General features: G+C 49.9%; 2 protein-coding genes across 2 annotated transcripts in view; both read right to left on the bottom strand.

Annotated features, from left to right (window-relative positions):
* LOC134020774 (E3 ubiquitin-protein ligase AMFR-like) overlaps positions 1-15,702 on the bottom strand; it is a 343,986-nt gene that overhangs the window by 50,151 nt on the left and 278,133 nt on the right. The gene's annotated exons all lie outside the window — the stretch shown is intronic.
* ppm1h (protein phosphatase, Mg2+/Mn2+ dependent, 1H) overlaps positions 1-15,702 on the bottom strand; it is a 46,243-nt gene that overhangs the window by 16,968 nt on the left and 13,573 nt on the right. The window contains exons 2-6 of the mRNA XM_062461011.1: positions 9,295-9,460; positions 8,250-8,603; positions 4,057-4,169; positions 3,506-3,590; positions 3,175-3,293 (exon numbers count right to left, since the gene is read on the bottom strand). Coding sequence (XP_062316995.1) covers positions 3,175-3,293; positions 3,506-3,590; positions 4,057-4,169; positions 8,250-8,603; positions 9,295-9,460 — 837 coding nt within the window. The remainder of the gene's footprint in view (positions 1-3,174; positions 3,294-3,505; positions 3,591-4,056; positions 4,170-8,249; positions 8,604-9,294; positions 9,461-15,702) is intronic.

The raw sequence follows: 15,702 nt of genomic DNA, 5'->3' as shown, positions 1-15,702 counted from the left end.
CTCTCTCTCTCTCTCTCTCTCTCTTCCCCTTCTTTCTCTTCTAAATTAATGAATTACTAATGAAAAATTACTTATTTTAATGTGTTGATTCAAGATGTATTGGCATGACATCAGTACAACAGTGCTAAAGAACAACTGATGAGTTCATGTGTATGAGCAAGCTTTTCAGTAGTTCGCCCTAGACGGCCTCTCATATGAGAACCCTGGTCTGTCATTCATCACCGCCCCCCACGCACACTCCTCCCGGCCCGGCTCGGCCGCCCTGACTACACATCACCCACCTTCCTTCCTACCTCTCCTCCTTCTTTCATTCTCCCGTTTCTGCAACACATCCATCTCTCGTTAGCTCTCCAACTTCGCTTCTCTCCCTCTCTCTCTCCCCCTATATCCCTCCCTCTCTCTTCCTCTCTCTCCCCCTCTATCCCTCCCTCTCCTCTTCCCTCCCTCTCTGCCCATCCTGCCCTGTCGCCTGGCTTCCCTGCCTGCTGGGGTGTTTGAGGATATAGAACATGCACACAGTCAAACATCCATTAACTGAACAAGGGCCTGAACACACGTCTCTCCTGGGAGGGAGGGAGGGAGGGAAGGAGGGAAGGAGGGAAGGAGGGAAGGAGGGAAGGAGGCTCACGGACGTAGTTAGATAACACACCACTAAGGCATCTGAACACACATCAAAGTGTAAGTGGCTCCAGCAACTCTCAGGCAGCAGATGAGACTAACAGAATTGTTTCGCAAATGCTTGAGTGTGTCTTTGAACATGAATAGTCTGAACATCTAAAAAGGCTTCTGGAACCTTCCAGAGAGGCTTGTCGTGAGAAGCTGGTCTCGCTCTGTGTCCAGTCCGGAATGTGACTCGGTGAAATACGGTTCCGGTTCTAGTCCTCCTGACTGTTAAAGCAGAGTTGGAACCTGATAAAAAATATATTATGTGTCTGAGTGTGCGAGACAGGCAGCTAGTTGGACTGAGAGTTCTGGAAGCAGGAAGCAGTCAGAGTCCTGACCTACATCTGCTCACACAGAACCTGCTTCAGGCAACACTGACACAGCCCTGCTCACTGACACAGCCCTGCTCACAGACACAGCTCTGCTCACTGACACAGCCCTGCTCACTGACACAGCCCTGCTCACTGATACAGTCCTGCTCACAGACACAGTCCTGCTCACAGACACAGCCCTGCTCACAGACACAGCCCTGCTCACAGACACAGCCCTGCTCACTGACACAGCCCTGCTCACTGACACAGCCCTGCTCACAGACACAGCCCTGCTCACTGACACAGTCCTGCTCACAGACACAGCTCTGCTCACTGACACAGCCCTGCTCACAGACACATCCCTGCTCACTGACACAGTCCTGCTCACAGACACAGCTCTGCTCACTGACACAGCCCTGCTCACTGACAGTCCTGCTCACAGACACAGCCCTGCTCACTGACACAGCCCTGCTCACTGACACAGTCCTGCTCACAGACACAGCTCTGCTCACAGACACAGCTCTGCTCACTGACACAGCCCTGCTCACTGACACAGCCCTGCTCACTGACACAGCCCTGCTCACAGACACAGCCCTGCTCACAGACACAGCCCTGCTCACAGACACAGCCCTGCTCACTGACACAGCCCTGCTCACTGACACAGCCCTGCTCACTGACACAGCCCTGCTCAGTCACCTCCCTCACACAGAGATGCTCCCCTCTGACAGCCGTCCTTGAGGTTCCCTCACTTGGATGCAGCTAATCAAATGTCGCAGCCACATTCAGATACTCTGTACAGTGCAGTGCCCCGTCATTGAATTCTTATTTCAAGGTTCCGGACAAAAAGGGAGACAGAGAGACTGTTGATGATGGCAATTTCCATGCTATCGGTGCAAGGTTATTTGTGAAACTTTGGAATGTGACGTTATGATGTGAGATGGTGCCAGAAACAGTGGCTCATCTGACCCTAGGGCACGAGGAAGCACAACACACACACACACACACACACACACACACACCACACACACACACACACACACAGTAAGGGAGCAGCAGAGGAGACTCACCAGCAGGGATGCGTATTGATAAGATTTTAACGATTCCGACTCCTTATCAATTCCTGCTTATCGATTCGATTCCTTATCGATTTTCTTATCGATTCTCCCCTCTGCAGCCATAGGTCTGTGCGTCCTGCACCCCCGCACACAAACTCGTTCTAAACGAATTTCTCAAACTGGCTTTGACTGGCTCTGAAATGAGCTAATACCTACCACCTCTAGGCCTCTTCAGGCCTCTGTTTTCAAAACAAAATCTAGTCGGAGATAGAAACTTTCAGTTTCCTTGTGTTCAAGCTTCTATTACTCAACACCAGTAGGACTTACAGGGGTCCTAACAACAGGGGAAATAACTTCAGTGTCACCTTTCAAAAGAGACCATTTACATGCATGTACTCCAAATGGTTCAACAACAGCTTTCAATGTACTTTGGGTATGTTTAGGCGTTTTCAGTCACATTTAACAGGACTATTAAAAGGTTAAACAATTAAAATGCTAAGTTTAATAATGGATTAAAAATCGATATGCTCAGTTTAATAATGGGACACGCGAACGTTTGCTGATAACACACCCCGCCCCGATAACGTGAAATGATCAATAATATCAATACTAATGGGAGACGAATGCCGGAGCTAAAATGTATGCTTCAAACGACGGGACAGAAGATAACTAGGTCGACTACACACAATAAAGGCAAATTGCTTCACACAGTAACAAGTGGTTGTGATCACTTTTGAGCAGTTTAGCTCTACCTTAGATAGTTAGAGATTAAGCGCGAACGTTAGCTGCGCTGCTGCATGCATCGAATACATGACGTTCCAGTAACTTCATTCCATGCTGTGTGTTCAAATGCTTCTTCATATTTGTAGTATTTCCTCCCTTCGACGAAATAGACTTTTTACACGCGTTACAAGTGACGTTGTTGTCATTTTGTCGTGAAATACAACCAAACTTTAGAATGCTTCTTCCTAGTTGCCATGTTTGCTGCAGTCTGTCTGAATAAACTATAAAAGTTTGCGCATGCGCAACGGCACAGAGAATCGCTAACAGAATCGTTAAGGAATTTTGCTAACGATTCCAAGGAATCGATTCACTGGGAACCGGTTCTAAACAAGAACCGGTTCTCAATACCCATCCCTACTCACCAGCCAGACATGGTGAAGTCTCGATACAGCATCCTCTTCCCCACTTCCTTCCTCTGCACTCGTCTGGGGAACTCCAGGTGGGTGAACTCGTTCCCCAGCAGGTGGGGCTGCATGTAGGCCTACAGGAGAGGAGACGAGGGGGAACGAGAGGGAGAGAGTGACACGGCACGAGGGAAAGGGAAAACAATCCCGTGGTCTACAGAGCGGGCGCAGAGCAGGGTAGCTGGAGAGATAAGCATAGTACCCGTCCCCGAGGGAGAGAGGGTGGAACGTCTTGTAAGATCTGGCAGCTGTGTGGAATCAAAGAGGGCTCAGGGTAAGTGACTCTTACCAGGAACTGCAGCCGCTGTCTCTCTGACTCTGGAGTGAACTCTGTTGACATGGCGATGACCTCTCCAGCCCGGATAATGATGGCTCTGAGACAGCCGGGGAGACAAAACAAGGATTGTTTATTTTGGATTGTTACGGCTGGCGCGGATTTCAGGGAGGGTGGCCTGATGAGGAGGGGTGCATATCGGCTTAGACGTGTGAGTGTGTACGAGTGTGTGTGTAACGTATGTTAGTGTGTGTGTACTGTACATTAGTGTGTGTACTTTATGTTAGTGTGTGTGTGTGTACTGTATGTTAGTGTGTGTACTGTATGTTAGTGTGTGTGTGTGTACTGTATGTTAGTGTGTGTACTGTATGTTAGTGTGTGTACTGTATGTTAGTGTGTGTGCGTACTGTGTGTTAGCGTGTGTGTGCGTACTGTGTGTTAGCGTGTGTGTGTGTGTTAGCGTGTATGTGTGTAAAGTGTGTTAGCGTGTGTGTGTGTACTGTGTGTTAGTGTGTACGTGTACTGTGTGTTAGCGTGTGTGCGTGTGTTCTGTGTGTTAGTCTCACCTACTGTCTCCAGCATTCCCAACATAGAGTTTCCCCAGTAAGAAGATCACCGCCAGAGCAGTACAGCCTCCAGAGATGTTGAACACCATCTTGTCTCTCTCAATCTGCGCATCCTGCACACACACACACACGCACACGCACACACACACACACACACACACAGAAGAATACCTATGCAATTAAAGGGGGTATTTAATTTATTATACCTTTAGCCTGTTAAAAGCTAACTCAGTCTGCTGTTGAAAGGTAACCTCTTCTGCTGTAGCAGAGGAGCTACGACGTACTGATTTAATATGTGATATTACAAGTCAGGATGGGATGTATGACTGTAGGAGCAGCGTGCGATACAGAGCAGGATGATGAAACGCATAGAGAGACAAGGTGTTGGAGAGGTGCTCCTTATTACTCTGGGGTATTAGGAGATTAACTTTGTGCTAATTAAACCAGGATATGATTCAAAAATCTATAGCATAAATTATTTCTTTTAATAGTTAATCTGTCACTGAATGAATCCATTTGAAACATGCAGGTCTGCCACACAATGTAACATGTCTGGAATCTAAACGCTGGTTGAGGAAGAGTGTGGAAGGGCTTAGAGGTGTTTAACAGTCTGCACTGCTGTGGAGGGAAACATGCTCTGCTCATTATGTGTAAAACTGACTGATGCACAACCTCATGTATCTACTGGGTCCCAAAACACATCGCTCCTTGTGGAACACACATGCACGGAGTCAGATGGCTGAGCGGTTAGGGAATCGGGCTATTAATCAGATAGTTGCCGGTTCGTGCAAAATAACGTTGTGTCCTTGGGCACGGCACTTCTCCCTACGTGCCTCGTTCAGGTAGGTCTGTTGTGTGTGTGTGTGTGTGTTACGCCCTGTTGACAGAGAGAAACATTTAAAAAGAGTGAGAGAGAGAGACAGTGAGAGAGAGTGGGGGAGAGAGAGAGAGTGTAGGAGAGAGAGAAAGAAAGAGTGTAGGAGGGAGAGAGAGAGTGTAGGAGGGAGAGAGAGTGGGAGAGAGAGAGAGAGTAGGAGGGAGAGAGAGAGAGAGAGTGTGTAGGAGGGAGAGAGAGTGGGGGAGAGAGATAAAGAGAAAAAAGAGTGAGAGAGAGAGAGAGAGAGAGAGAGAGAGAGAGAGAGAGAGAGAGAGAGAGAAGATGGTGTCCTTCAACCTAAGATGAAATATGAATGCAGAGCAATGCATACATTTCTCCTGCAATCAGCTGTCAGAGCCGCCAACATCAATAATAAACGTATCTAAATCTGTACACAGTCCCCTTTTAGAATCCCTCATCCAAGACACCAGGCGAGGTCACGAGCCACACTCCCTGTGGCACAGCTAGCTTGTGGGGTTAGCTCGTGGGGTTAGCTCGTGGGGTTAGCTCGTGGGGTTAGCTCGTGGGGTTAGCTCGTGGGGTTAGCTCGTGGGGTTAGCTCGTGGGGTTAGCTCGTGGGGTTAGCTCGTGGGTTGGCTCGTGGGGTTAGCTCGTGGGGTTAGCTCGTGGGGTTAGCTCGTGGGGTTAGCTCGTGGGGTTAGCTCGTGGGGTTAGCTCGTGGGGTTAGCTCGTGGGGTTAGCTCGTGGGTTGGCTCGTGGGGTTAGCTCGTGGGGTTAGCTCGTGGGATTAGCTCGTGGGTTGGCTAGTGGCTGGACACCTTAGGGATGTGGAAGTGGGGGATCTAATTTCTCCGTCATCCTGTTCCCAGTAGAATTGAGTGATAATCCAGAGAGTGGGCTGGTGTGTGTCTGGTGTTTACACCACGTCCCTGCCTGTTTAGCAGTCTCTGGCAGCGTTTCCATAGGAATGCGGTGATTCATGTCAGTAGAGAATTATCAGCTCTGGAGGATACTTGACAAGATAAGCTCACCACGGTGAACTCTGAGACAGAGTTACCCAAACATGAACCGCCTCAAAGTCATAGAGAGAGAGAGACAGAAAGAGGGAGAGAGAGAGACAGAAAGAGGGAGAGAGAGACAGAAAGAGGGAGAGAGAGAGAGACAGAAAGAGGGAGATAGGGAGGGAGATAGGGAGGGAGATAGGGAGGGAGGGAGGGAGGGTGGCGGAGACAGAGAGATAAACAGAAAGACTGAGCTTTAGAGAGAAATGAGACGCTAACTTGATCATGTATTAAATAAAAACAGGATCGAGCTAAACATTTAGGAAAATTATAATCAGATTTTCACCCCAAGGTCTAAATCCCAGTCAGTTGTTCAGAATCAAAGCTAAACAAGTGAAATCCAACTCTGCTCTTATATTCAACAGCATGCTAGCCTCCTCTCTGCACACAATGCTGTTCGTTTACAGCTTTTCTCTTTCCAACCATCTCATTCCAACCATCTCTTTCCTTGTGTGTCACTGACTGTGTCTCAGCAGCCCTCGGTGCACAGGTGCAGCAATAATGGTGCAATAACGGTGCCTCGATGGAGCTGATTCAGACGGAGTCAGACTACCCCAGATAAAATAGTTGACTTCACACCGCCATCTAGTGGAGACGAAACAAGCAGACCTCCCTGTGTCAGGATGTAGCATGTTTACATGAACGCATGCCATGCCCGAGAATCCCTGCCTAAACATCTATTTCCTGTAGGCTCATTTCTTATATGAATAACTATGGCACTCTGGCAGTGTGTAAATGTATTCTAGAATCATCTGTTTCCATATGTAAATAAATAGGAAGAGAGAACCTGCGTGAAAGACGTTACACGGCAAATTCAGGAACACAGGTGGCTGTTCACGTGTGATCTGTGTTCACGTGTGATCTGTGTTCACGTGTGATCTGTGTTCACGTGTGATCTGTGTTCACGTGTGATCTGTGTTCACGTGTGATCTGTGTTCACGTGTGATCTCAGTTCACATGTGATCTGTGTTCACATGTGATCTGTGTTCTCACGTGATCTCAGTTCACACGTGATCTCAGTTCACACGTGATCTCACGGTGCATCCGCGCACAGTCACACAAGAAGCCCACTGCCAATGCCAGCTCTGCTCAGCCAGATGAAAATCTACCAGGCCAAGTGAGCTGAACAGCTCTTATGATTCGACAACAATATGTTTAACTGATCCAAGCAACAATCTTTAGACCTTCTTGACCTCTTTTCCTTCAGAACCGTGAAGACCTCCCTGGCTCTGCCTCTAACCCCTAGGCTTAGACTTTAACCTTGGACCGACTGTGCAGCAGAGCTAGATTCCGACCTCAGACTGGGCCAGAATACTAGAGCTGAATACTGGCTGACTGAATAGACAACGAACGGACTCACTGGCTGGCTGGCTGACACCATATGCTGCTGGTTTGAAGGAATCAGCTACAGATAATGGATATGAGAGAGAGAGATAAAGAGAGATAAAGAGAGAGAGACAGAGAGAGAGTAGGTGCAGTGTCTTATCTTCAGCTTCCAGCTGTTTGACACCCACTCCTCTGTGGGAGCTGCCTCTGGCTCCCTCCAATCAGAGCACATCTCACCCTGTCACACTGGCTCCCTCCAATCAGAGCACATCTCACCCTGTCACACTGGCTCCCTCCAATCAGAGCACATCTCACCCTGTCACACTGGCTCCCTCCAATCAGAGCACATCTCACCCTGTCACACTGGCTCCCCTCCAATCAGAGCACATCTCACCCTGTCACATTTGGTAGAAGTGACCTATAAATAACTCCAGATTAGGCTGCATGTGTCAGCATACACATACATTTCTATATCCATAAACATTTGTATGTATGACGTTTAAACAGCAGTTCCCAATTGCACTGCTGGTAATGAACCCATACAGCAATAAATGTTCAGAGACTTATAGAGGACGTCTAATGCGTGGTTAGCACATGAGGCACCGTCGCTATAAGCAGAGTGTAATGACTGGATTTGACTAGTTGTAGCAGAGTGTAATGACTGGATCTGACTAGTTGTAGCAGAGTGTAATGACTGGATGTGACTAGTTGTAGCAGAGTGTAATGACTGGATGTGACTAGTTGTAGCAGAGTGTAATGACTGGATCTGACTAGTTGTAGCAGAGTGTAATGACTGGATCTGACTAGTTGTAGCAGAGTGTAATGACTGGATCTGACTAGTTGTAGCAGAGTGTAATGACTGGATCTGACTAGTTGTAGCAGAGTGTAATGACTGGATCTGACTAGTTGTAGCAGAGTGTAATGACTGGATCTGACTAGCTCTAGCAGAGTGTAATGACTAGTCCTACCATGTCCTTGAAGGCGTTCTCGATGGCTCCGATCACCATGCTCTCGTGCTGGACCTTCTTCTCCGTAAAGAAGCGCGTCGGCGGGGGGCAGGGGGACCCTGGGGCCCCCGCGGCCCCCCTGAGGGAGGCGGCCCTGGTGAGGGCCCGGTGGGAGGTGGGGGTGAGGTGGTGGTTGGTGGGCTCCTCCCCCTGGCAGGTGGGGGGCGGCACGGACGGGTTTTGGAGGACGTCCCACACCTCCTGAAGGTGTTCCACGATGTGGTGCTGCAGGAGGCGAGAGGCCACCACCGCGGCGCCGGACCCCGCGTGGCCGTCGAACATGGCCCAGTAGTGAAGCGTCAGGCCCTCGCAATCCTGGAAGTGCACACACACCTTAAACCTTGTCATTCCAACCCTAAAATCCCTTGATAAAGGAGCATCTGGAGGGGTCAAGGGGGGGTCAGTAGGGCAGGGGGTCTGGAGGGCACAGGGGGGTCTGGAGGGCACAGGGGGGTCTGGAGGGGTCAGGGGGGGGTCGGGGGGGGGGCAGGGGGGGTCTGGTGGGGTCTTGGGGGGGGCAGGGGGGTCTTGGGGGGGGCAGGGGTGTCTTGGGGGGGGTGGCAGGGGGGTCTGGTGGGGTCTTGGGGGGGGCAGGGGGGTCTGGTGGGGTCTTGGGGGGGGGCAGGGGGGTCTGGTGGGGTCTTGGGGGGGGCAGGGGGGTCTGGTGGGGTCTTGGGGGGGGCAGGGGGGTCTGGTGGGGTCTTGGGGGGGGCAGGGGGGTCTGGTGGGGTCTTGGGGGGGGGCAGGGGGGTCTGGTGGGGTCTTGGGGGGGGGGGGCAGGGGGGTCTGGTGGGGTCTTGGGGGGGGCAGGGGGGTCTGGTGGGGTCTTGGGGGGGGCAGGGGGGTCTGGTGGGGTCTTGGGGGGGGGCAGGGGGGTCTGGTGGGGTCTTGGGGGGGGCAGGGGGGTCTGGTGGGGTCTTGGGGGGGGGCAGGGGGGTCTGGTGGGGTCTTGGGGGGGGGGGGCAGGGGGGTCTGGTGGGGTCTTGGAGGGGTCTGGGGGACTCACAGTGTTCTCCCTCGGGCCCAGGCCCTCTCCGTTGGGCAGGGACGACCTCCTCCTGCTGGTGGGGGTCCTGTTGGGGGTGGAGCTCCCCACGTGTCTCTTCTTAAGCACCAGAACCTCACAGCACGCCTGGTCCTCATTCAGTGGGCTCTTCCCCGCGTTGATCACCCTGCAGAACAGGCACACGCGTTACACAGACACGTACAGCACTGGGGTCAAGTCCTACGCACACATTTTGAAATGTTTAAAGTAAAGCAAAAAATGCTTTAAGAAATAATGACAAACAGAATACACATTTTTACATTGTCTAGTAGTAGTAAATGTTTTACATTTTGTATTTAAGATTCTTGTTGTTTATCGTATGCATCCTCCTGCCATAGTAAATTCCTTGTTTGTGTAAACCTTTGATTCTGATGGTGATTCTGAGATTAATCAGAAATTCTCTCCACATTGGACGTTTCTACTGCCACAAAAAGTCAGAAGATAAAATAATATTGTATGTAAGACAATATTCATGTGAAAGATATTGGGAAAGAAAGAGAATGAGAGAGTAAGAGAGAGTGCTGAAGAACCAGAAAGCACCGAACTAACCCTAACCTGATGCTACAGGAAGGTGCAGAGGAGAGCATCCTCCTCGTATCAGAGGCTGAACTTGTTGGAGGCCAAGCCTGTGATATTCAGAACACAACATCCTCCCTGAACCACTCAAACCCAGGAGACAGCCATGCCCTGAGCGAGGCGCGAGGTCCGAGACACTGCAGACCTGTCATCTTGGGTTACCTCGTTCTTCCCCTTGCTCACATTCGGGGCATTCACAACTCTGACCTCAATAGTCATGTCTGTCTGGGAACATTTGGAGGTTTAAGTCTTTCTGCGTGGTTGTTCATGACCATCTTTGACAAAAAGGAAACTTTGTTTTCTCAGGGAATGAAACAAATCAAGCTAAAAGACAGAAGGTGGAAATGTTGTCAAGAGGGCCTCGCTGATGTGAACTGTGTTAGAAGGCTGTGCTTATGAGGATGTTTGAGCAAAACTGCCAACCACACAACGCCTGCGTGACAGTTCCTCCTCCAGTCCCAGAGAGCTCGTGTTTTCTCCTCCAGTCCCAGAGAGCTCGTGTTTTCTCCTCCAGTCCCAGAGAGCTCGTGTTTTCTCCTCCAGTCCCAGAGAGCTCGTGTTTTCTCCTCCAGTCCCAGAGAGCTCGTGTTTTCTCCTCCAGTCCCAGAGAGCTCGTGTTTTCTCCTCCAGTCCCAGAGAGCTCGTGTTTTCTCCTCCAGTCCCAGAGAGCTCGTGTTTTCTCCTCCAGTCCCAGAGAGCTCGTGTTTTCTCCTCCAGTCCCAGAGAGCTCGTGTTTTCTCCTCCAGTCCCAGAGAGCTCGTGTTTTCTCCTCCAGTCCCAGAGAGCTCGTGTTTTCTCCTCCAGTCCCAGAGAGCTCGTGTTTTCTCCTCCAGTCCCAGAGAGCTCGTGTTTTCTCCTCCAGTCCCAGAGAGCTCGTGTTTTCTCCTCCAGTCCCAGAGAGCTCGTGTTTTCTCCTCCAGTCCCAGAGAGCTCGTGTTTTCTCCTCCAGTCCCAGAGAGCTCGTGTTTTCTCCTCCAGTCCCAGAGAGCTCGTGTTTTCTCCTCCAGTCCCAGAGAGCTCGTGTTTTCTCCTCCAGTCCCAGAGAGCTCGTGTTTTCTCCTCCAGTCCCAGAGAGCTCGTGTTTTCTCCTCCAGTCCCAGAGAGCTCGTGTTTTCTCCTCCAGTCCCAGAGAGCTCGTGTTTTCTCCTCCAGTCCCAGAGAGCTCGTGTTTTCTCCTCCAGTCCCAGAGAGCTCGTGTTTTCTCCTCCAGTCCCAGAGAGCTCGTGTTTTCTCCTCCAGTCCCAGAGAGCTCGTGTTTTCTCCTCCAGTCCCAGAGAGCTCGTGTTTTCTCCTCCAGTCCCAGAGAGCTCGTGTTTTCTCCTCCAGTCCCAGAGAGCTCGTGTTTTCTCCTCCAGTCCCAGAGAGCTCGTGTTTTCTCCTCCAGTCCCAGAGAGCTCGTGTTTTCTCCTCCAGTCCCAGAGAGCTCGTGTTTTCTCCTCCAGTCCCAGAGAGCTCGTGTTTTCTCCTCCAGTCCCAGAGAGCTCGTGTTTTCTCCTCCAGTCCCAGAGAGCTCGTGTTTTCTCCTCCAGTCCCAGAGAGCTCGTGTTTTCTCCTCCAGTCCCAGAGAGCTCGTGTTTTCTCCTCCAGTCCCAGAGAGCTCGTGTTTTCTCCTCCAGTCCCAGAGAGCTCGTGTTTTCTCCTCCAGTCCCAGAGAGCTCGTGTTTTCTCCTCCAGTCCCAGAGAGCTCGTGTTTTCTCCTCCAGTCCCAGAGAGCTCGTGTTTTCTCCTCCAGTCCCAGAGAGCTCGTGTTTTCTCCTCCAGTCCCAGAGAGCTCGTGTTTTCTCCTCCAGTCCCAGAGAGCTCGTGTTTTCTCCTCCAGTCCCAGAGAGCTCGTGTTTTCTCCTCCAGTCCCAGAGAGCTCGTGTTTTCTCCTCCAGTCCCAGAGAGCTCGTGTTTTCTCCTCCAGTCCCAGAGAGCTCGTGTTTTCTCCTCCAGTCCCAGAGAGCTCGTGTTTTCTCCTCCAGTCCCAGAGAGCTCGTGTTTTCTCCTCCAGTCCCAGAGAGCTCGTGTTTTCTCCTCCAGTCCCAGAGAGCTCGTGTTTTCTCCTCCAGTCCCAGAGAGCTCGTGTTTTCTCCTCCAGTCCCAGAGAGCTCGTGTTTTCTCCTCCAGTCCCAGAGAGCTCGTGTTTTCTCCTCCAGTCCCAGAGAGCTCGTGTTTTCTCCTCCAGTCCCAGAGAGCTCGTGTTTTCTCCTCCAGTCCCAGAGAGCTCGTGTTTTCTCCTCCAGTCCCAGAGAGCTCGTGTTTTCTCCTCCAGTCCCAGAGAGCTCGTGTTTTCTCCTCCAGTCCCAGAGAGCTCGTGTTTTCTCCTCCAGTCCCAGAGAGCTCGTGTTTTCTCCTCCAGTCCCAGAGAGCTCGTGTTTTCTCCTCCAGTCCCAGAGAGCTCGTGTTTTCTCCTCCAGTCCCAGAGAGCTCGTGTTTTCTCCTCCAGTCCCAGAGAGCTCGTGTTTTCTCCTCCAGTCCCAGAGAGCTCGTGTTTTCTCCTCCAGTCCCAGAGAGCTCGTGTTTTCTCCTCCAGTCCCAGAGAGCTCGTGTTTTCTCCTCCAGTCCCAGAGAGCTCGTGTTTTCTCCTCCAGTCCCAGAGAGCTCGTGTTTTCTCCTCCAGTCCCAGAGAGCTCGTGTTTTCTCCTCCAGTCCCAGAGAGCTCGTGTTTTCTCCTCCAGTCCCAGAGAGCTCGTGTTTTCTCCTCCAGTCCCAGAGAGCTCGTGTTTTCTCCTCCAGTCCCAGAGAGCTCGTGTTTTCTCCTCCAGTCCCAGAGAGCTCGTGTTTTCTCCTCCAGTCCCAGAGAGCTCGTGTTTTCTCCTCCAGTCCCAGAGAGCTCGTGTTTTCTCCTCCAGTCCCAGAGAGCTCGTGTTTTCTCCTCCAGTCCCAGAGAGCTCGTGTTTTCTCCTCCAGTCCCAGAGAGCTCGTGTTTTCTCCTCCAGTCCCAGAGAGCTCGTGTTTTCTCCTCCAGTCCCAGAGAGCTCGTGTTTTCTCCTCCAGTCCCAGAGAGCTCGTGTTTTCTCCTCCAGTCCCAGAGAGCTCGTGTTTTCTCCTCCAGTCCCAGAGAGCTCGTGTTTTCTCCTCCAGTCCCAGAGAGCTCGTGTTTTCTCCTCCAGTCCCAGAGAGCTCGTGTTTTCTCCTCCAGTCCCAGAGAGCTCGTGTTTTCTCCTCCAGTCCCAGAGAGCTCGTGTTTTCTCCTCCAGTCCCAGAGAGCTCGTGTTTTCTCCTCCAGTCCCAGAGAGCTCGTGTTTTCTCCTCCAGTCCCAGAGAGCTCGTGTTTTCTCCTCCAGTCCCAGAGAGCTCGTGTTTTCTCCTCCAGTCCCAGAGAGCTCGTGTTTTCTCCTCCAGTCCCAGAGAGCTCGTGTTTTCTCCTCCAGTCCCAGAGAGCTCGTGTTTTCTCCTCCAGTCCCAGAGAGCTCGTGTTTTCTCCTCCAGTCCCAGAGAGCTCGTGTTTTCTCCTCCAGTCCCAGAGAGCTCGTGTTTTCTCCTCCAGTCCCAGAGAGCTCGTGTTTTCTCCTCCAGTCCCAGAGAGCTCGTGTTTTCTCCTCCAGTCCCAGAGAGCTCGTGTTTTCTCCTCCAGTCCCAGAGAGCTCGTGTTTTCTCCTCCAGTCCCAGAGAGCTCGTGTTTTCTCCTCCAGTCCCAGAGAGCTCGTGTTTTCTCCTCCAGTCCCAGAGAGCTCGTGTTTTCTCCTCCAGTCCCAGAGAGCTCGTGTTTTCTCCTCCAGTCCCAGAGAGCTCGTGTTTTCTCCTCCAGTCCCAGAGAGCTCGTGTTTTCTCCTCCAGTCTGTAGCACAGTCCACAGACAAACCACGTACCATCACACCTTTCCCCTACCCCCGACAAGGAGAAAGGGGGTTTTCCTCCTTTGTCCTTATCTCCAGAGCAGGAGCTTCAAAGCTTCTGGCCCAGCATGGGGTCAGAAAGTAGACCAAAATGGCCTTACAGTATGGAGACAAAGGATTTTAAGGAAGAACTAACTTTTCTGGATTTACAAACATATTCTCAAGGACTACATGGCTCATGGACACTATTTCAATGACAGTAGTTGATGTGTTATAATGTATGCTTTCCCTTTAATGCTGTGTTGACATAATTTGATGTTTTAATGTAACTTCCTTCCCTGTTATGATAAATCAGTCAATCTTGATATCAAAATGATTCTAATCTACAAACTAAACCATTTATTAATGTTGTATTGTTATATTTCGAAGTATAAGCAATACATGGACATTTGAAATAGCTGAACTCTGAAAAGTTATCAGCCACTTCACACCTAGGCAGATCTCAGGACGACGCCCAGGTGGGGGAAAACTGACCAATGAAAGAGGTCACCTTCACGGGGACCCCCCCTTTTCCTTTGGAGTATAAAACCCCCAAACGTACAATCACCCCCGCTTGTTCGTAGGATTAAACTGAAGTGCTAGCTACATTTCTAAACTATTCCTCTCAACCTGCAAATTCACTGAGCGCCCGGAACTTTGGCCAAAGATTCCGTTGTTCTATTTTCGTTGGACGATAACGAAACCATTGACTCTACCTTTCTTCAAACCGACAAAAGTAACTACGATTTGCAATATTTCTTACCTGTGACATATTGGCATGTTGTGATTAAATTGTTGATGTTTGATTGTATTTTACAAATGAGTTAGCTTAACCCTTGCTAAATCAGTTGCCCTTGCTCGTCCATTGTTCCTACAAAGTCCCTCTCTACCCCTCTCTCTCTCTCTCCCTCCCCCCTTTACACGCGCTCTACACAGCCATTGTGTTGCTCGCCCTCATTTGCATCCAGCCACTGTACTACTCTGACTAACCCATAACTTATCTGGTATTTGTTCATTATAATTACATTCTCCTAAATAAATCATTGTGTATAATATTCGCGTATCACTCACGTTATCTGATCTGCTCTACTTTCATAGAATTCACGACTCAAGATTAGACTGATTATTACGAAGGCTATTATTTAAATATTATTCAATAAGGTTTCCTCTATCCCTTTAACAATAAGAGGTGGTGCCCACAAGAACTACATACTTTATTATAAATTAAGTATTGCTAATCTTAAACGAGCAAACCCCGCTACATATTGGAGCCCCGTGACAGGCTTTGAAACAGATTGAAATGAGCGATCTATAACGGAGATACATTTTCCGTCTGAAACCCACCCTCCCACCCTTTTGGTTAAATTAACGCTCCGTTGTATTTAACTATTCCCCCAGATAGCTACGGTTTTAAACACTGTTTGAATACTGTGCTGTGTACTCATTGAATTGGCTTTGTCGTGAACAATTGGCTATTTGTGTGTAACTAACTAGCTTCGGAAAAGCTAGACTTGAGCGGAGGTACGCGCGTGCGCAGTGACACTGCGACCCGTCTCATTTCATCTTGTGAAACTACAAAGGCAGCGCTTCTACATGAAGGCGTAAGATCCTTTTTATAGAGTCACAACACTACTATTTTGGTACCATACACGCTTCGGAAAGGTGTATTATAGTAGTGTTGGCCATTTGGGTTGAGTAAATCAACCAGGCAACTGATAAGTTGCCATTGTCTAGTTAGAGGTAGATAACAGACATTGATCAGTCCAAAAGGACTTTGATTTTGAAGGAGACTACGCAGCTCTCTACATTAAGCTATATGCTTCTACCTTGTTAAACAATTGGTAAATTGATTAACTTAGCTTTTCGGAAAAAGCTTCACTTTGTTTTGCATGTAATTCAACATTAATGTAAACACTCAACCTCTAGAATCAGTAAAGTAACAGTAAAATAATTATTGAGACAGGAGAAGCTGCTTATTTAAGGACCTTTATTG

Source organism: Osmerus eperlanus, chromosome 5 (genome assembly GCF_963692335.1).
Source record: "Osmerus eperlanus chromosome 5, fOsmEpe2.1, whole genome shotgun sequence".
Classification (NCBI taxonomy): Eukaryota; Metazoa; Chordata; class Actinopteri; order Osmeriformes; family Osmeridae; genus Osmerus; species Osmerus eperlanus.
This window is presented reverse-complemented; position numbering and strand designations above follow the sequence as displayed.